This window comes from Lampetra planeri, chromosome 32 (genome assembly GCF_965212315.1).
Source record: "Lampetra planeri chromosome 32, kcLamPlan1.2.h2, whole genome shotgun sequence".
In the NCBI taxonomy this organism is placed as follows: Eukaryota; Metazoa; Chordata; class Hyperoartia; order Petromyzontiformes; family Petromyzontidae; genus Lampetra; species Lampetra planeri.
In genome coordinates, this window is record NC_136138.1 from 4,668,934 (window position 1) to 4,690,060 (window position 21,127).

Here is a 21,127-nt window from a genome sequence, read left to right on the forward strand (position 1 = left end):
CGGATTCCCTCGTGACGGAGTGTATGTACCGCAGGCATTTGTCGTGAATAAGAGAGGCGTCTTTATTTATTCCGGCACTGGACACGCTCTTCAAGGATTCTCTTCGCTCCAAGCGTCCCCATCTCTCGCGTTTCCACCCCCCCCCCCCCCTCCTATTATATAAATCCCTCTAGCCCCCTTACTCGAAGGTTCCTTGTCCTTCCACTTTCCCTCCAGACAATTCACCTTTCCACTTTGGGGCCATCCATTAAGGTACGCAAAAATCCGTAAAAACGTGACCCCCCCCCATCCCCGAATCCTATAGAACGGCCGATATTTAATCCACGCAGCAACGATCAAGGATTAATAATATTAACGTGTTTAAGCAAACAGACAGTCCACCGCCGGCTGAATTAAAAAATTAAGTTGCGTACCTTGGCCACTTATTTTGCTGAGCTGCGTGATAGCTGCAGTCAGGGGCACGGTGGCACACGAAGTGACGTCTCTCCCACAGTGCCACTTCTCCCGGCAATACTTGTTGTCTCACAGCTGAAGACACTGAACAAGGCTGCCGGAAAGACGCTGCTTGCGTTGTGGCCGAAACGTCGTGAGAATTGTATTTTATTATGTTTTATTATTATTATTTTATTATTTCCCTTCTGCGTGACTTTACCGAAAGAACCATGAAGATTGACGTGTTTAAGCAAACAGATAGGCCACCGCTGGACTATCCAACTCATTTGAAGGCCAATGTAGACAAATTGTTATCGAGGCTTCACCCCCCCCCCCCCCCCCAGTTTCCTATGCGTGCATTGTCAGTAGACCCCCCATACGCAAGCGAACGCATTTGGGTTAACCCCCCCCCCCCTCCATGCGTACGCACTAAATGGATGGCTCCTTACTCCAACGGATCCCAACCCAACCTCCCTGTCAATCATCCTCCGTCTCTCGCTCTTTCCCCGTTGCATTTCTCCCTCCCAAATCCCCTTCAATTGCCCCTGCCTCTAACCAATACCCCTATCAGGCCTCGTTAAGTTACCAATCGTGGGGGGGGGGGGGGCATTGTTATTTTGTTTACTTAGTGATTATTCGCGGTGTCCGCCACGTGCCAGGCGAGTATCGTCTGGTCGTGGTTACAATCTCTGACACACTCACGTGCATCGAGATTCTTGAAACATTTCTTGAGAATGTTTTTGTTTTTTTATTTGACCGAATTCGAAAACAAATTGTCACTTCTCGTTATTCAGTTTTGCCGGTTCGTGCGGGCGAGAGGGGGGGGGTCCTCCGAGTCGGAGCGAGTCGCTCTCCTGCTGCCCCCTCTCCAGAGTGGCATCTCTGTGGTCGACCTTTCCACGGGAGCGGCCACGCCTTACTCCACCGCACGCGACCTGCTGCCGGGCGACTGAACATGCGGGCGAACCCACGGAATTACTGCTGCTGGATAACAACAAAGATGTTGCGTGGGAGAAAGGGGGATTTTTTTTTGTCGTCGTGAACCCGCCCCGTCGCTTGAACTCCTGCCGCGCCCGGAGATCGAATCGAACGGGCGACAATCTGCATATTCCAATGCAGCCGACCCCCTGAACACCACAGTGGGTAGCAGCGCCGACGATATTAACGTAAAACAGAGATTTCACTTTGTAACTGCGTCGTGAAACAATCGGTATAAGTGATACTTAACGATAATGATGACTGAATTGCGGTGATTCCACCAAAAAGTATATTTTTGTTGTTTAAATAAGAACTATGTTGCATACAATAACGCTTCCAAGTGTACAAATGTCTGGGTGAGTGGTGAGTGTGACAAACGGGTGGAGGAGGCGGGGCCCAGGGATAGGGGGGGGGGGCAGGGATAGGGGGGCACGGATAAGGGGGGGGGGGCAGCGATAAGGGGGGGCCAAGGGATAAAGGGGGGGGAGGCGATTGGGAAGATTGCCCCGGCACATAGGACGAGCTGGATCGCCTCGAGGGATGCACACAGCGGAGTGAACTCACACAGCTCGAACGTGCCGATGCATTTGTGCGCGCAGTCTGATGTCGGTGTGATGGAAGCGCAATGGTGATGTTGCACGCCGTGACGGCGGCGTGATGGTGATGTCGCAGGCTTTGGTGGGCGTGTGATGGGAGTGTCATGGTGATGTGGTGAAGAAGGTGGTGAAGGACTTACTCTCCTTTCGGAAGAAAGCGGCCCAAGACAGACAGATGTACAAACGCACAACAGAGACTTATGTACAGACAGACAGACAGCTGTACAGGCAGACGTTGAGACCGACAGATGGATTGACACACAGATGGATTGACACACAGATGGATTGACACACAGACTGATAGACGTTCAAACAGACAGAAACATGCGCAGAGAAACATGCGCAGACTGACAGATTCACTGACGCACGGGGCAGACAGGCAAACGGACAGACGCAGACGAACAAGATGAACAGACGCATACCGGCAGACGGACACACAATGACAAATTCGACAGACGGAGAAAGACGCACAGACGCACAGACAGACACACAGGCGTGCTCCCTTACGGTCTTCTCCACCGCTATCCCATGGCCGTGATCATGCCGGCGTGGTGCGGCGACACGAAGGGCAGCCCCGCGTGAGCGTGAGCCACGGGGGAGCCGAACGGAGCCAGCTGTCCCAGCTGGCCAAGGTGGCCCAGGTGTCCGTGCATCGCCGTGTCCAGGTGTCCCACGCCCAGGTGAGACATCCCACCCACGGGCAACGTTTTGTCCATCTGCTGCTGCTGCTGCTGATGATGATGATGCTGCTGCTGTTGATGCTGGTGATGATGTGGGTGGTGGTGGAGATGATGCTGATGATGTTGATGATGCTGGAGAAGCTGCTGCTGCTGCTGCTGCTGTTGTTGTTGCTGCTGATGATGGTGGTGGTGGTGCTGGTGGTGGTGATGGAGTTGCTGTTGCTGCTGATGGTGATGGTAGTGCTTGATCATCAGATCTTCGGGGTCACTGAGGGCTCCGTCAGCGCCGCTCCTCCTCATCTTTTTGCTCTTGCTGGACATCTTGCGATTTCGCGTTTGAATACCTTCCTTCTTCATGGTGAGTGGTCGGTTCACCTGTCAATCAAATGAACCAAATTAATCAATTTGGCGATTTAACGAGCGGCTTTCTTTCACGATTCATCGTTGAAAATGTTTTTTCGGTTAAGTCACGCAAATAAAATATCCGGCCAAATTTGTGTTCGTGAAACCCTCCACCACCCTGCCATAGCCAAACAAAGGGTCGCATGTATTTCGTCTGCTACAATTTATTGTGAGGATTGTTCTTCAATTCACCGCTGTGAGTGAGCAGAAATAATCATCTACACCACGTGGCAAATTACGTCTCATTTGTCGACGGTATATGTGCGTGTCTTTGTGTCTAGAGGTGCTTGCTAACAGCACTTGCTCCTTCATTCTGTTAAGGCTTTACGGCGGAATTTGCATTTGTCTTTTGTGTCTACATCGATATTTATGTGTGTGTACATATGTATTTAAGTATGCGTATATACGCGTGGGGAGCGGCATTGTAGCGGTTAGTGTGCTGGGCCATGTACCCGGCGAGTCGAGTTCGATTCCCGCTCACGGTGAACACCGGTGATGATTATCTGAACCGGTCCTGGGCCTCCCCTAAGTCGACTTAGCCTCAAATGAGCACTTGGTGTGGTGTGGTAACATCGTCACTAGGATGACAAAGGCGGCCGGGCGTGGTGCTGGCCAACCACCCCCTCGTGTGCCTTGCCAGCCTTCATAGGTGCTCGCTAACCGCACTTGCCCCTGCAGTCTGTTAAGGCTATACGGGGGATCTTTGTCTTTGTTATATGTAGGTGAACTGGTTCTGGGTCTCCCCGAGGTCGACCCAGCCTCAAATTAGTACCTGGTAGGTTGTGTAAAAACATCGCTACTGGGGAGACAAAGGCGGTCATGGCGTGGTGCTGGTCACCCACCCCCTCGTGTGTCAAGCCGACATTCATAGGCGCTCGCTAACAGCACTTGTCCCAAAAGTATTTACGGCTACAAGGGGGATATTGGTCCGTGTCCTGTACGTGTGTCCGCGCGTATGTGTGTCGACGTACGTTGTGGAGCTTGAAGTAGAGTCCACACGCGTTGCACACGGGGTCCCCGTGCGCGTTCCGTCTCCACAGCGTCGTGGTGCTGGTCAGGCAGTTGGCGCACGCAGTCCCGGACCGCCTGGCGGCAGACTTCGCGCACACACAACACAGACGAAGATCCCCCCCCCCCGTAGAGTCTTCAACGCAACGTTTGGGGCTAAATGATGTTAGCGGGCAGCACCTATGAAGGCCGAAACGGTGCACGAGGGGGGTGGGTGGCCAACACTACGGCCGGCCGACTTTTATCTCCTGAGTGGCGATGTTTACACGCCGCACCAGGTACTCATTTAAGGCTGAGGGGATCTAGGAGAGACCCAAAAACGGTTCAAATATTCGCCACTGTTATTGGTCTTTGTCCCTGCGTGACGACACACGTGTCTCTGTCTCCCTTTGTGATGACACACACACACGTGTCTGTGTAACGACACACGCACGTACACACACACACGTGTATCTGCGTTTCTTTGTGACGACACACACACACGTGTCTGTGTGTAACGACACATGCACGCACACACACACACACGTGTCTCTGTGTGTAACGACACATGCACGCACACACACACACACACGTGTCTCTGTGTCTCTTTGTGACGACACACACGTGTCTCTGTGTAACGACACATGCGCGCACACACACACACACACACGTGTCTCTGTGTGTAACGACACACGCACACACACACACGTGTCTCTGCGTCTCTTTGTGATGACACACACACACGTGTCTCTGTGTGTAACGACACATGCACGCACACACACACACACACGTGTCTCTGCGTCTCTTTGTGACGACACACACACACATGTCTCTGTGTAACGACACACGCACACACACACACGTGTCTCTGTGTGTAACGACACACGCACACACACACACGTGTCTCTGCGTTTCTTTGTGACGACACACACACACACACAGGGTGAGACACACGCAGCGCCGCGCCCTCACCAGGCGCCGCTTGGGTTTGATGAGCGGCCGGTTCTGCCCGTTCATCTTGTGGTAGAGGCCGCACGCGTTGCACAGGTAGTGGCCCGTGCCGTCCCTGCGCCAAAGCGGCGTCGACGTAGCGCCGCAGTTCACGCACTCGCGGCCCTCTGACGGGAGTGGGGAGGTATGACACGTGCTCAATGGTGGCGGCGGGGGTCTCGTGGCACGTGCTCACTGGTAAGAAGGCTCGCTCTAGATGTGAAGTTTTTGTCGTGACTGCAAGGATCCATACTCTTTGGGTTTTTTCGGTAAAGTCACGTAGGTAAAAAAATATATATAATACATAAAAAAGAAAGCTAATACATTTATGAATTTATTTATAATACATTTAAATGAAAACACGTAAATGTATTAATTTCTTTGTTTTCATTTTAATTTATAAATGTATTAATTTATTTGATTTCATTTTAATTTATAAATGTATTAATTTATTTGCTTTCATTTTTATTAATTTAAATGTATTAATTTATTTGCTTTCATTAAAAAAAAATTTTTACCGACGTGACTTTACCGAAAAAAACAAATAGTAAGAAGCCTCGTGTTCACTTAGATGACATCACACCTGTCAACTCGTAGGTGTTAGAATGAAGAGGTTTGCAGGTTTTTTTGTGTTGTTGCGTGCGTCGTAAGATAATGTGTTCATAGTTATACAGGAGTTTGTCATCATCGTTGTCGACTCTGCCACAGTGAACCGCTCTCATCACATTCACCGTGATGACCATCACGGTTCAGAACCCATATCATCATCATCATCATGACCTTCCACTCTACCGTCATCACGCATGTTAATGGTCATCATCAACATCCGCATCATGATCATAATCATCGTCATCACTACCACGGGCCAATACTTCTGAATGTCATCGTCGTCATCGTAACGGCTGCGGTAAATAAACTCCGCTCAAGTGACACGAGAACGATGATGCACGGGTGAGCCCAGATCCTCGTTCGGAACGAAACGTTCCTTGACATCATCACCGATCGCGGCCGAGTTCTGCGTGAGAGTTGAACGACAAAACGAACGAACGAAAGAACGAAAGTCGCTCCCCCCTGCACCCCCCCCCCTCACCTCATCTACCGCTTTTCTCTTAGACAGGAGACCCCTCGCTCTGTCTGTCAACGACCCCAACTCATCGGCTCGCTACGCGACATCTCATCATCAGCCATGGCCACTCCACTGCTGGATGGCGTCCTCTCCCAAGTCACCACCACCACCGTGCGTTCTAACAGCGCACTCAGCACCAGCGCACGCTCTGACTCCATCATCCCTGCTGGCTGCCGTTGTTGTTGTTGTTGTAGTTGTTGCTGCTGCTATCGTTAAAATAACTCAGCACACCTGCCAATAACCACACTGTGTACGCCATTAAATGGATAACCAAATATATAATAGGCGACGTTTCAGGCAACGGCCCTTCCTCAGTGGCCCTTTCTTCATATAGCCATTGTTTGAACCGTCACCTGTTATCGACACATTTTCCTTTGCAGGCCACACACATACACTCACACACACATACACACACACACATACACACACACACATACACACACTCACACACACACATACACACACACATACACACACACATACACACACTCACACACACATACACACACACACATACACACACACATACACACACTCACACACACACTCACACACACACATACACACACACATACACACACACATACACACACACGGTACAGAAACACAGTACACACAGTACATACATACAGTACACACACATAGTACACGCGCACATAGAACACACACAGTACACACATACAGTACACACACATAGGACACACACAGTACAGACACACAGTATACACAGTACACACATAGTACACACAGTACACGCATAATGGTGTCCTACGTCCGACGGCATAGCCTCATGTGAGTGAGTTCAACCCGCAATTTTGTATAGAAATAGGTGAGCCACAAAGAGGCGAAATAGCACAAACCGAACCCGCACAAAGCGAGGGAACCCTGAATAGACGTTGTTGTCTTTGTTTTTGTCGCTGCTCTGCTCACGCACCACGGATCTCCCGTGGAGAATATCCTCGAATACTGGATAAGCGTGACCAGATACAAATTTAAGCTTCATAGAGCGGAGGGAGTATAGTTGTGGGTGGGATGAGGGCAGGAGACGCAGATGACGACGCTGTCATCGAGGGAGAGAGAGAGAGAGAAGGCGATTGCAGGCAGCGACTTGGCTGGCAAAGCGGGGGGGGGGGGGGAGACACGTGGCCAGATTCAGGAGACACGGCGGAGAGTCCAGATGGAGGGATCCCGGGGAGCATGAACAAGGCGACCTTTCACGCAGTGAATTAAAACGCGATCGAGGGCGTAGTGCGGTGTAGTCTGCAGAGGTCAAAGTTATAATACAGGTAGGAACAACAGGTCCCACACTGCCCACCAGGGATTATTTGTCTGTCGTGCATATGGGGAGGGTGGGGCGTGGGAGGGGTGGGGCTGGGTGGAGAGGGGAGGGTGGGGAGGGGCTGGGTGGGGAGGGAGGGGCTGGGTGGGGAAGGGGGGGAGGTGCTGGGTGGGGAGGGTGGGGCTGGGTGGGGGGTGGGAGGGGTGGGGCTGGGTGGGGAGGGGCTGGTCACCCCGTGGTGCCCTTATAAAACTCAACGTTTAACCTACTCACGCCGGCTTGTGCCCGCCCTCACAGTCGGCCATATTTGCGGAATACACCACGCCGCCGTTGACCCTGGCCATTGGCCGAGCAACCCAACGTTCCTACCAACTCCCTCCGCAGGAATGTGTTCATGATCGTGCCCAAGTAAGCACCACAATAGGAGGCAGCGTGGTTGTAGTTAACCCGGTCCAAGTTATAAGGTTCGTGTTGCCTGCATTTGTCCATCTGGCAAACTGGCGTCTCTTAGCCTGACAACCGAGCAAGCCAGCAACAACGTTTGATTGATTTGGAGAAGAAGAAAAAAAAATAATCTAACGTAAACAAGAGTGCGTGTTTTTTAAAAGCAAAACCATATAAATAAATACACGGCCAAATTGGCTTAAGAGGCGCGCAATTTTCCTTTTTTCCCCCCAATCGGAAATGTCCGTTTAGTTGGTAAACAGCTCCTCCGCCGGCACGCGCATCCGTGTCTCCGTGGCCCCGAGTTGATCACGACAATCACGACGACGAGGACAATTGACAAAGGTCCCCCGAATAGCCTTCGACAGGCCGTCGTTGCGGGGCAAGTGCTCCGTCGTTTGCGAGCTCGCAGCAGCAGCAGCAGCAGCGCGTCCCGGCCGTCTCGTGGCATCACCATTGAGCACACACAGGCTCTGTAGAGAGCGGTAGGCACTGCTCACGCATGCCATCATTATCAATTATCTATGGTCAATGATCTATAATCAATTATCTCGCATTAATGATGTATCATCAATTGAAAGCTTTCGTGACTGCAGGGATTCATCTTCTTGGATCTTTCGGTAAAGTCACGTAGAATGGAAATAATAAAACAATAAAAATAAAACATAAAAAAATAATTATTTTATTATTTTTAGTTTTATTATTAGGAATCTTCTTGGTTCTTTCGGTAAAGTCACGTAGAATGGAAATAATAAAATAATAAAAATAAAACATTATAAAATAACTATTTTAATGTTTTATTTTTATTATTATTCATCTTCTTGGTTCTTTCGGTAAAGTCACGTAGAATGAAAATAATAAAAAAAAATGCATTAAAAAATATTTATTTTATTATGTTTTATTTTTTTTATTGTACCAAGAAGATGATGTATCATCAATGATCTTGAATCATTATCTCGCATTAATTATCTATCGTCATCAATTATCTTTCATCATGATTATCTATTGTCAATTCTCTTTCATTATAATAAACTATATTATCATACTGGACACCTGTGGAAAAATAAAGCTTTATAGCTCATCGGATTCCTCCAGTGTCAATATACATTTTGATTTTGATATTTATTTATCTATCATTAATTATCTATAATAATTATAATCAATTATGTACCAGCATGATGTATCATCGTCAATTATATTTCATTATTATCATCAGCAATCAAATCACTGCGTCATAATCATCATAATCAATTATCTATGATCATCAATGAGATCTCATCATATTTCTGCAGCAGCAATTATATTTCAACATCACCACCATCGTTATCATGAACTTAATTCTAGATTTGAAGCTTTCGTGACTGCAAGGATTCATATTCTTAGGTTTTTTCGGTAAAGTCACGTAGGTAAAAAATTAAAATTAAAATTAATAAAAGTAAAACAAAAATTAAATAAAAATCACGACGTTTCGGAGGCAACACAAGCTTCTGTCTTCAGGTGGAACCGTCACAGCACGACTGCTGCATCAAGTAAGATAAATAAAAAACACTCCTTGTACTGTAGATATACTGGTTGAGGGTGGGATGAGCCATTGTGAGGTTCGGTGCGGCTGAAGCCACCTACGTGACTTTACCGAAAAAACGTAAGAATATCATGAACTTAATCATCGTTAAATATCTGTCGTGAATATAACCATCGTCGTCGTCATCATCCACGGATCGTTCGTCGTGATCATTGTCAATTATTCATCGTCATCATCCTCTTCAATCATCTTGCATTATCACCCGCAATAGCTGTCTTTCATAGTCACATCATCATTGATCTTGTGTCATCACCAACACCACCACCACCACCATAATTGATTATCTCTCATCATTCCCATCATCATCGTGATCACATCTCATCCAAAGAGAACTCGCAACTCATCCGATGCAGAACCCTCGTGCCATCTGATGCAGGATCATAAATGATCCAATGACGGCATCTCTCCTCCAAACATTTGTTTCCACGACTCCCAGATTGATGCCAGATCTACAAGTCCCAGGTCTCATGTCCCGTGTCCAGGTCCCAAGTCTCACGTCCCGTGTCACCGTGTCCCAGGTCCTCGTGCCCCAGTTCCATCTAGTTCCCCAGGTCCCCCCAGGGTCCCAGATCCCCATATCCCATGTCCCCGTGTCCCAGGTTCCAGGTCCTTCCGCGTACCAGGTTCCCGTGTCCCAGGTCCCCCCGTGTCCCAGTGCCCCCCAGGGTCCCAGATCCCCATATCCCATCGCCCCATGTCCCATGCCCCAGGTCCTCCCGTGTACCAGGTTCCCGTTCCCCAGGTCCCCGTGTCCCAGGTCCCCCCAGAGTCCCAGATCCCCATATCCCATGTCCCCATATCCCAGGTTTTAGGTCATCCCGCGTACCAGGTTCCCGTTCCCCAGGTCCCCCCCCCCCCCGTGCCCCCCCCCCCCCAGGGTCCCAGCTCCCCCCCCCGTGCCCCAGGTGTCCGCGTCCCTTACCCGTGGCCGAGCGGCTCTTGCTTCTTGATTTGGGGATGAAACTCGACCCGGGGCCCCCGTAGAGGTCCGCGGGGTGGAAGAGGGGAGCGGCCAGGGCCCCGTGCGGCGAGGGGGCGCCCTCTCCCAGCGGGTGGTGCACGTGGTGATGGTGGGGGTGAGGATGGTGAGGATGGTGAGGGTGGTGAGGATGGTAAGCCGCCGCGTACGTGGCGATGGGATGGTGATGATGGGTGCTCCTGTGACCCGGGTTCAGCTCCAGTTTGAGCGCCTCCGAATCTTTGCACTCGTCCGCGCGTCTCGCCGCCGCCGCGTGGAGGCCCTGCTGCTGCTGATGATGCTGCTGCTGCTGTTGGTGCTGCTGCTGCTGCTGCTGATGGTGATGCGGCGATGGGTCTTTGGGCGGGGTGGGTGGGAAGCCGTAGACCAGGGGGCTATGAGACAGCGATGCTCCACCTCCACCGCCTGCGTACATTCCTCCGTGAGCCGCCGCCGCCGCCGCTGCCGCTGCCGATGCCGATGAGCTGCTGCCCGTGTGGTTAATGAGGCTGCCGGGCTTCGTGAAGGCGCCGTGCGCGGCGCTCCACGCGTTGTGCGGGGAGAGGCCGCGTCCATTCTCCTGCAGCCACGTGGACAGCGCGGCCCCATGCAGCACCTGGGGCCGGCACACCTGGCGGACTGGGGGGGCCGTGGGGGAGGGGCGCAAGCGGGGGGAGGGGGGATACGCAGGGTAGGTCACGGGGTCACGGGACACAGGTGTGTTTGTAGGTGTGTGAGGGTCGGTGTGTGTCGGTGTGTGTCCGTGTGTGTCTGTGTGTGTCTGTGTGTGTCTGTGTGTGTCCGTGTGTGTCTGTGTGTGTCGGTGTGTGTCGGTGTGTGTCCGTGTGTGTCGGTGTGTGTCTGTGTGTGTGTCGGTGTGTGTCTGTGTGTGTCTGTGTGTGTCCGTGTGTGTCTGTGTGTGTCTGTGTGTGCGCGTGGTTAGCGCGCTGCGCTACAAACCCCGCGACCCGAGTTGGTGCCCGTGTCAGTGTGTCGGTACGTGTGTCACGGTGTGTCGGTACGTGTGTCGGGCTGAGTCGGTAGGTGCTCCCCTACCGTGCGTGGGGGTGCGGTAACCTCCATGCGCCGCCGCCGCCGCGGGAAAGAGGAGCCCCCCAACGGGGGTGCGGCGCTGCTCCGCGCCCCCCAGGAAGGCGTCGCCCGCCTCCTCGGAGCCCCGCAGCTGAGCCGCGTCCACGAAGCAGTGAGAAGAAACAGCGGCGGCGGCGGCAGGGAGAGCGTGGGGGTGCGAGGGGCCCCCCACAAACCCGACCCCCACCACCCCGACTCCCGGGTCCACCCCTCCGCCGCCCTGGTCCCCCGTGAGCACCACGTGGTGCGGCAGCCAGGGGCGAGCGGCGTCCGCGCTCAGCTCCATGGCTCGGCAGCAGCGACGGTGGTCGGTGGTCGATGATTGATTGGTCGATGGTTGGCGGTTGATTGGTCGATGGTTGATTGGTCGATGGTTGGTGGTGGATTTGTCGATGGTTGGTGGTTGATTGGTCGATGGTTGATTGGTCGATGGTTGGTGGTGGATTTGTCGATGGTTGGTGGTTGATTGGTCGATGGTTGGCGGTTGATTGGTCGATGGTTGGTGGTGGATTTGTCGATGGTTGGTGATTGATTGGTCGATGGTTGGTGGTGGATTTGTCGATGGTTGGCGGTTGATTGGTCGATGGTTTGGTAATTGAGATAGTCCGTTGATGCGCGAGATGATAGTCGACGATTGAATAACACCGATGATGGTGACGACGACGATGATGCTGAGTATTGACAAAGCTCAGCGTTGACGACTACGACGATGACTGATGAATGAATAAAATCGCTGATAGAGACGATGATCGATGAGTGGCGGTGTGAGGTGACGCTTGATAACGATCAAAGATTAACCGTCGATTGTGATGACGACGATTAATGGCATCGATGAGCAATGATGTCCGCTGATGACGACGATGAAGACAGTGACTCTTGATGATGATGACGACGACGACGTTGATGATGATGTTGGCGATGAGGTAGAGACCAACAATTGGCGATGACAGCCGACAATGTCGACAAAAACGAGGTCGGTTGAGAGATGAAGAGGTCTTCTGACGACGTCTTCGCCGTGGTGGTGGTGGTGGTGGTGGTCGGTGACTGACGAAGACTACAGCTGACGAGGTGGACGAAGGCAGCAGTCGATGCTGATCGTTGTCAGGGTTTCAGCTGGACACAATGATGGTCACTGGGGAGCAAGATGGGAGAAAGAGAACAAGAGGGAGGCACGGATGGGTCACGACGAGTGGAGAATGTGGAGCGTGACAACGACAACTACGATAACGATTGTGATGATGATGATGATGATGAGATTATAACGAGGTTAATGATCACGCAGAAGACGATGATACAAACGCAACACACCCATCAACAACGTCACCGTGCGTGGCCCCGACGCGGTGATAGTCGTCCACGTGGCTGCGGTGAAGCGGCAGAGTGGAGGCAGCAGCGAGGGGTTGGTGGATCAAGTCACAGTCGTTGTTTCGGAACTCCGCTTCCCGTGGTGCGTCGAGGAGGAGCCGTACCCTGGCTCGCCAGGAGGAAGGCGGCACGACAACAATGTGGACGAATCGCCGTCGGTCTACATCTATCCGGGGATAGAGCGTTGCTCCCTCTCGCGCAAGGCGTGAGGCTTTCTCCGGGTTCTCTGGCTCCCTCCTCCTCCTCCTCCTCCTCCCCACGTCAATAATCGACGCGACTCAGGATGAGAATCTCTATTTCTACTGGAGGAATCCGATGAGCTATGAAGCTCTTTGTTCCTGTTTCACAGATGTCCAGTAGTGTCACGGACACCGTCGTTCATGACGGCTGAACGCATCTTACAAGTTAAGAAAAAAACAACGCCTCAGCGTGGCTCTCCTGAACAAGCGAGCGATGATTAGTTCATCATTTTTCCTACTTAATTATGTTTACATCGGCGCGAATTTGTCTTTTGAGCTGCTGCGTGAGTCGCGTGGCGCTCCAGGAGTTGCCCTTCGCCAACTCCGATCGACGGCATCCTCGCAGCAGCAACAACAGCAGCAGCAGCAGCAACAGCAGCAACAGCAGCAGCAGCAACTGCAGCAGCAGCAACAGCAGCGGCAGCAACAGCAGCAACAGCAGCAACAGCAGCAACAGTAGCAGCAGCAACAGCAGCAACAGCAGCAACAGCAGCAGCAACAGCAGCAACAGCAGCAGCAACAGCAGCAGCAACAGCAGCAGCAGCAACAGCAGCAACAGCAGCAGCAGTAACAGCAGCAACAGTAGCAGCAGCAACAGCAGCAACAGCAACAGCAGCAGCAGCAACAGCAGCAACAGCAGCAGCAGCAACAGCAGCAGCAGCAACAGCAGCAACAGTAGCAGCAGCAACAGCAGCAACAGCAGCAGCAGCAACAGCAGCAACAGCAGCAACAGCAGCAACAGCAGCAGCAGCAACAGCAGCGGCAGCAACAGCAGCAACAGAAGCAACAGCAGCAGCAGCAGCAACAGTAGCAACAGCAGCAACAGCAGCAACAGCAGCAACAGCAGCAGCAGCAACAGCAGCAACAGCAGCAGCAGCAACAGCAGCAACAGCAGCAGCAGCAACAGCAGCAACAGCAGCAGCAGCAGCAACAGCAACAGCAGCAGCAACAGCAGCAACAGCAGCAACAGCAGCAACAGCAACAGCAGCAGCAACAACAGCAGCAACAGCAGCAGCAACAGCAGCAGCAACAGCAGCAGCAGCAACAACAACAGCAGCAACAGCAGCAGCAACAGCAGCAGCAACAGCAGCAGCAGCAACAGCAGCAACAGCAGCAGCAGCAACAACAACAGCAGCAACAGCAGCAGCAACAGCAGCAGCAACAGCAGCAGCAGCAACAGCAGCAGCAGCAGCAACAGCAACAGCAGCAGCGGCAGCAACAGCAGCAACAGCAGCAGCAGCAACAACAACAGCAGCAACAGCAGCAGCAACAGCAGCAGCAACAGCAGCAGCAGCAACAGCAGCAGCAGCAGCAACAGCAGCAGCAGCAACAGCAGCAACAACAACAGCAGCAACAGCAGCAGCAACAGCAGCAGCAACAGCAGCAGCAGCAACAGCAGCAGCAGCAGCAACAGCAGCAACAGCAGCAGCAGCAACAGCAGCAACAGCAGCAGCAGCAACAACAACAGCAGCAACAGCAGCAGCAACAGCAGCAGCAACAGCAGCAGCAGCAACAGCAGCAGCAGCAGCAACAGCACCAACAGCAGCGGCAGCAACAGCAGCAACAGCAGCAGCAACAGCAGCAGCAGCAACAGCAGCAGCAGCAGCAGCAACAGCAGCAACAGCAGCGGCAGCAACAGCAGCAACAGCAGCAGCAACAGCAGCAACAGCAGCAGCAATAGCAGCGGCGGCCGGCGGCTTTTGGTCGGCCACGAAACAAAAGGCGTTGTGGGCACCGTACCGCGCGGCGCTTTCAGATGCGCTTCTGCGGCCGTCTGGAACGCCTCTTCCCATGTTGGGGGGCCACCGGAGCTGTGCGCTTTTAAATCAGCATCGAGATTGACGAACTCTTTTCTTCAGAACTGCTTTTTGTGTTCAGTTTGTTGCCCCCCCCCCCGGCCCGCCCGCACCTCCGATGAGCGCGGTTTGGCTCCGTCCGGTGCAAGTGAAGTTCAACACCCCCAGTGTGCAAGCGAAGTTCGACACCCCCAGTGTGCGTGCGTCTAAAGGCGCTCACGGTGGACGCGATGCAACCGGCGCGTGCGGAGCAGACAGAGTGCGGCTATTACAGCGGTTCACGCGTACGCGGCGCACGTGACCCACCGGAGACCCACAGCGCATTCACACGGTGTGTGAACACACACCTGAGACCCACAGCGCGTTCACGCGGTGTGTGAACACACTCCTGAGACCCACAGCGCGTTCACGCGGTGTGTGAACACGCTCCTGGGACCCACAGCGCGTTCCCACGGTGTGTGAACACACTCCTGGGACCCACAGCGCGTTCACGCGGTGTGTGAACACACTCCTGAGACCCACAGCGCGTTCACGCGGTGTGTGAACACGCTCCTGGGACCCACAGCGCGTTCACACGATGTGTGAACACACACCTGAGACCCACAGCGCGTTCACGCGGTGCACGTGACCTACCTGAGACCCACAGCGCGTTCACGCGGTGTGTGAACGCACACCTGATACCCACGGCGCGTTCACGCGGTGCACGTGACCCACCTGAGACCCACAGCGCGTCCACGCGGCACGTGAACACAATGTGGTCTCAGGTTCATCATCATCGCCATCATTATCGTTTAATCCACAGCTGGAGTATGCACCCCACGCTTCACCAACGCTGGCGAAAGGAGGGGGGGACGACTCGGAGACAGTTCCAGATGTCGCTCGCAGCTGTTGTTTTAGCCGGAGCCTAGGAGTCGAACTCAGGTGGCCTGGGTTCGCAGCGCAGTGCGCTAACCGCTGCGCCACCACTCCTCCTCCCCTCCCCTACACACTTAAGCATACATGCGAATACACATCCACGCAGACGCACGCACATAACACATATGTATATACATAGATGTCAAAGGCAAATATATATACCCCGTATAGAGTGTTGGGGCAAGTGCTGTTAGCGAGTAGCACCTATGACGGTCGGCACGGCACGGGCGGTCACGCACGGCCGCCTTTGTCTCCCTCGTGGCGATGTTTACACACCGCACCGGGTACTCATTTGAGGCCGAGTCAACCTAGGGGAGACCCAGGACCGGTTCAGGTAATCGCGCTAACCACTACACCACTGTTCCCCACGACACGCACACAAACACACACGGGTGATTGTGACGGTGACTGATGTGATTACTGAATCACAGAGACTCACACACAGACTCACATAGACACTCACACAGAGACACTCACACACAGAGACACAGAGACACTCACACAGACACACACACACAGAGACACAGAGACACACACAGAGACTCACACAGAGAGACTCACATAGACACTCACACAGAGACACACAGAGACTCACACACAGAGACACAGAGACACACCTAGACACTCACACAGAGACACAGAGACACACCTAGACACTCACACAGAGACACAGAGACACACACAGAGACTCACACAGAGACACAGAGACACACACAGAGACTCACACAGAGACACACAGAGACTCACACACAGAGACACAGAGACTCACACAGAGACTCACACCGAGACTCACACACAGACTCACACAGAGACTCACACACAGACTCACACAGAGACTCACACAGAGACTCACACAGAGACTCACACAGAGACTCATAGACTCACACAAAGACGCACACAGAGACTCACACACAGAGACTCACACAGAGACTCACACAGAGACTCATAGACTCACACAAAGACGCACACAGAGACTCATACAGAGACTCGCACAGAGACTCATAGACTCACACAAAGACGCACACAGAGACACACACAGAGACTCACACAGAGACTCACTCACAGACTCACACAAAGACGCACACAGAGACACACACAGAGACACACACAGAGACACACTCACAGACTCACACAGAGACTCACACAGAGACCCCGTGGCTGACTGCGCCTGTCGATGAAACAGTCAGCGCTGCCACGCGGTTCCAGCCTCACGTCCCTCTCACTGCACACGGTCGGGTTGAGACGCACTATATCTCGGTGTGTGTGTGTATATATATTGTCTGATATGTATACATCCACATTGTAGATTTGTATCGTATTAATTTGTTCTGACATTACATTTATTAATGACATACTCTATGTTAAGTAAGTATGTTCTCTGACCGTTCAACATATGATGCTAGCGACCGTAAACACACACACATATATATGTGTGTGTCTATGTGTGTATGTATGTCTGCATATATATGCAAAACAAAGACATAGATTCCCCCGTGTCGCTTTTAATGGACTGTTGGGGCAAGTGGTGTTAGCAGGCACACGTGAAGGCCGGCACGGCACACAAGGGGGGATCGGGGGTGGCCAACACCACGCCCGGCCGCCTTTGTCTCCCCCAGTGCTGATGTTTTACACAGCGCACCAGGTACTCATTTAAGGTTGAGTCGGCTGAGGGCAACGGCTTAGGACCGGTTCACAAATTCGCCACTGTTTTTGGTCGTGAGTGGGAATCGAATTCGGGTCCGCCGGATTCGTAGCGAAATGCGCTAACCACTGCGCCACCGCTCCCCAACAATTATATAATTATATACGCACGCGCGCGCGATAAAGACAACGATCCTCCGGGTAGCCTTCATAGACTGTTGGGGCAAGTGCTGTTAGCGAGCACCTATTAAGGCGAGATCGGCGCAAGACATATATATGTATCAACATACACACAGATGCACTCATCACACACAAAGTGCTTGCCGCAAATGAACCACGATACCTCGATCATCTCGTCGAGGAGCGATAAACCATCCACGCGATTTTGGCGAAGCCATCGAACAAAGCCGGCCACTGCGTCGCGCGCTTTCAGATGCGCTTCCGCGGCCGTCTGGAACGCTCTCTTCCTCTCGATGTTAAAACGTCACTGGAGCTATGCACTTTAAAATAATCATCTAGATTTAAAGTCGATTTATTTTTAACTGCTTTTTGTGCTTCGTTTGTTTGTCGTTCCCCCGCACCTACGATCAGCACGGTTGACTACGTACGGCGCGAAAGAAGTTCAACATAATTACACATATATAGACAGTCACATAAAACATCGACATACACAACGATGTAACGAAAAGCCCTTTGTCAATCCATTGCTGAAAAAGGCCTCCCCCCACGCCGTATCGGTTATTTTGACCATACTTCACCACGCTGGTCAATGCGGGTTGATGAAAGGAGGGAGACCCCAGGACCGGTTCAGATTTCACTCGCCACTGACGTTCTTGCCGTGACCGGGAATCGATCTCAGGTGACCGAGGTTCGTAGCGCAGTGCGGCTAACCACTGCGCCACCGCTCTACCCCGTAAAGCTATACCGTACCTGATGACACAAAGAGAGATTTACACACACACACATCGATATACACAGACGCCCCATATAGCCTGCGTAGACTGTTGGGGTAAGTGCCGTCATTAATCTCCGCACGGCGCACCAGAATGGTCAAGATACCCTCACACTCAGGCCGCCTTTGTCTCCCCCACGCCGAGACTCGCTCACACGCCACCCCCCCCCCGGAGACAGTACAGTTATCGTACTCATTTGATGCTGAGTAGACCTAAGCGGGGGTCGGGGATCGCGACAGCGGCGCCGCCGGCACGACACGCGCCCTACGATAGGGCAGCGCTGCCCACATTGAACCCCGGGGCAGCCAAGAGGTGAATTCTCGGCACACCGCTTAAGGAGCCATCCGTTGAGTGCGCTACGCACGGAGTGGGGAGAGTGGGGGGGGTTAACCCAAACGCGTTCGCTTGTGTATGGGGGGGGGGGTCTACTGACAATGTACGCATAGGACACGGGGGGGGGGGGGGTGAAGCCTCGATAATAATTTGTCTACATTGCCCTTCAAATGAGTTAGATAGTAATCTAGAATAAAGATGGACTGTCTGTTTGCTTAAACACGTGAATAGTATTAGTCCTTGATCGTTCCCGCGTCGATTCAATATCGGCCGTTCTATAGGATTCGGGGGGAGGGGGGGGAGGGATGAGGGGGTGTCAAAAGTCCGCGTGCGTCCAGGGAGGCAGGGACGGCCTCAAGTTCCGACGGATTTGTCGCCGCGCACCGACTCAGCGGACGGGCCCCGAGAAGTTGTCGGCACCGTGTCATCTTCCACCTCCTCGCCTTCACCCAACACGCGCAGTGACCGGCGCGGTGAAGTATGGTCAGACAACAGCCGTGGACGAGACGCCGCGAGGGCGGTGGGGGGGGGGGGTGTGTGTCCATGCAGCAGTGCATAGACAAACAGCTGTTGATGTTAAATTTTGTTTTATATTTATATTATTTTTTTGTTTCCCTTCTACGTGACTTTACCGAAAGAACCAAGAATATGAATCCCTGCAGTCACGAAAGCTTTAGATCAAAATGTAGCTGTTGATGTTATTCACGATAATTACGTTTTAATTTCGCAGGGTATGTGGTGTATTGTATATGAATGTTGAACTGTCGTTGGTATCCGATTCTCATGAAGGCCCGTCTCTCTCTCAGTCTTAGAGTGTCTGTGTTCTGTCTCTCTGTGTGTCTCTGTCTCTCTCTCTCTCTGTCTCTCTGTCTGTCTCTTTGTCTCTGTCTCTCTGTCTGTCTCTCTGTGTCTCTCTGTCTCTCTGTCTGTCTCTTTGTCTCTGTCTCTCTGTCTGTCTCTCTGTGTGTCTCTGTCTCTCTGTCTCTCTGTCTGTCTCTTTGTCTCTGTCTCTCTGTCTGTCTCTCTGTGTCTCTCTGTCTGTCTCTCTGTCTGTGTGTGTCCCCGTTGTCTTCCTATCCCTTCTTGTCTCTCCGTGTCCCTCTTTGTCTATGTCAGCGTCTCGACGTCTCTCCACGTGTCTCTGTTTCTCGGCGTCTCTCTGTGTCGGAGTCCATCTCAGTCTCTACGCGTCGCGGAACACGACGATCGAGACGAACGCGTGATTTTTTTTTTTACAAAAAAGAGATTTTAGTTCAAGTTCAGTTACATTTAATCAAATATTGATGGCGATGATGACGACGAAAATGACGGTGGCGGCAATCTTGGTCGTGACGGTGATGTGTGGATGTATGTTGAACATCTTTCGTGCACATCGGAGGTGCGGATGATGGTGATGATGGTGGTGATGGTGTTATGATTGTTGTGAATTACGCAGAAGCTAAGCAGGCGCTCACCTGTTCGGGTCCCTGGCCTCGGGATCCTGGGAACCGAGTTCCCCGCGGATCGACTCCGCACTCTCGCTCCGTCTCCTCGTGTCTCTCTCTCTCTCTGACTCTCTCGCTCGCTCTCCTCCACTCGCCACTCCCGATGCTCCTCCTCCTGCTGCTCGCCACCGCCGCCACCACCACCGGTGACTCCTCCCAGCTCCACACACGGATGCACACACAAAGACAAACATCCCCCGTATAGCCTTGCACAGGCTACTGGGGCAAGTGCTGTTAGCGAGTGGCACCTATGAACGGTGGTACACGAGGGGGAGTGGGTGGCCAGAGCCACGCCCGGCCGCCTTTGTCTCCCAAGTGGCGATGTTTACGCATCGCACCGGGTACTCATTCGAGGCTGAGACAACCCATGAGAGGCAGCAGGAACGCTTCAAATCATCGTCACCGATGTTATTGGTCATGAGCGGGAATCGGGTCGGGGGGTTCGTAGCGCAGCGTGCTAACCACAGCGCCACCGCTCCTCACACACACACGCGCGTGGGTACACACAGACACACACGCGAGTACACACAGACACACACCATGAGTACACACAGACAGACACCATGAGTACACACAGACACACACGTGTGGGTACACACAGACACACACCATGAGTACACACAGACACACACCATGAGTACACACAGACACACACCATGAGTACACACAGACACACACCATGAGTACACACAGACACACACGTGTGGGTACACACAGACACACACCATGAGTACACACAGACACACACCATGAGTACACACAGACACACACCATGAGTACACACAGACACACACCATGAGTACACACAGACACACACCATGAGTACACACAGACACACACCATGAGTACACACAG

At 52.6% G+C, this 21,127-nt stretch overlaps 1 protein-coding gene across 1 annotated transcript; it reads right to left on the bottom strand.

Annotated features, from left to right (window-relative positions):
* Nucleotides 1-763: 763 nt before the first annotated feature.
* LOC144729351 (GATA-binding factor 2-like) lies at nucleotides 764-20,373 on the bottom strand. The gene is made up of 6 exons (XM_078609551.1): nucleotides 20,243-20,373; nucleotides 11,511-12,678; nucleotides 10,419-11,093; nucleotides 5,048-5,193; nucleotides 4,060-4,185; nucleotides 764-3,061 (listed from the first exon to the last, which is right to left on the bottom strand). The coding sequence occupies exons 2-6, from the start codon at nucleotides 11,830-11,832 to the stop codon at nucleotides 2,528-2,530; spliced, it is 1,803 nt and encodes a 600-aa protein (XP_078465677.1). The 5' UTR covers nucleotides 11,833-12,678; nucleotides 20,243-20,373; the 3' UTR covers nucleotides 764-2,527.
* Between the last annotated feature and the right edge of the window lie 754 nt (nucleotides 20,374-21,127).

Coding starts and splice junctions, on each gene's coding strand:
- LOC144729351 (XM_078609551.1), bottom strand. CDS start 11,832: ATGGAGCTGAGCGCGGACGCCGCTCGCCCCTGGCTGCCGCACCACGTG. Junction 4,186..5,047: donor TCAAACCCAAGCGGCGCCTG/GTGAGGGCGCGG, acceptor GTGTGCGCGAAG/TCTGCCGCCAGGCGGTCCGG. Junction 3,062..4,059: donor TCTACTTCAAGCTCCACAAC/GTACGTCGACAC, acceptor TTTGATTGACAG/GTGAACCGACCACTCACCAT.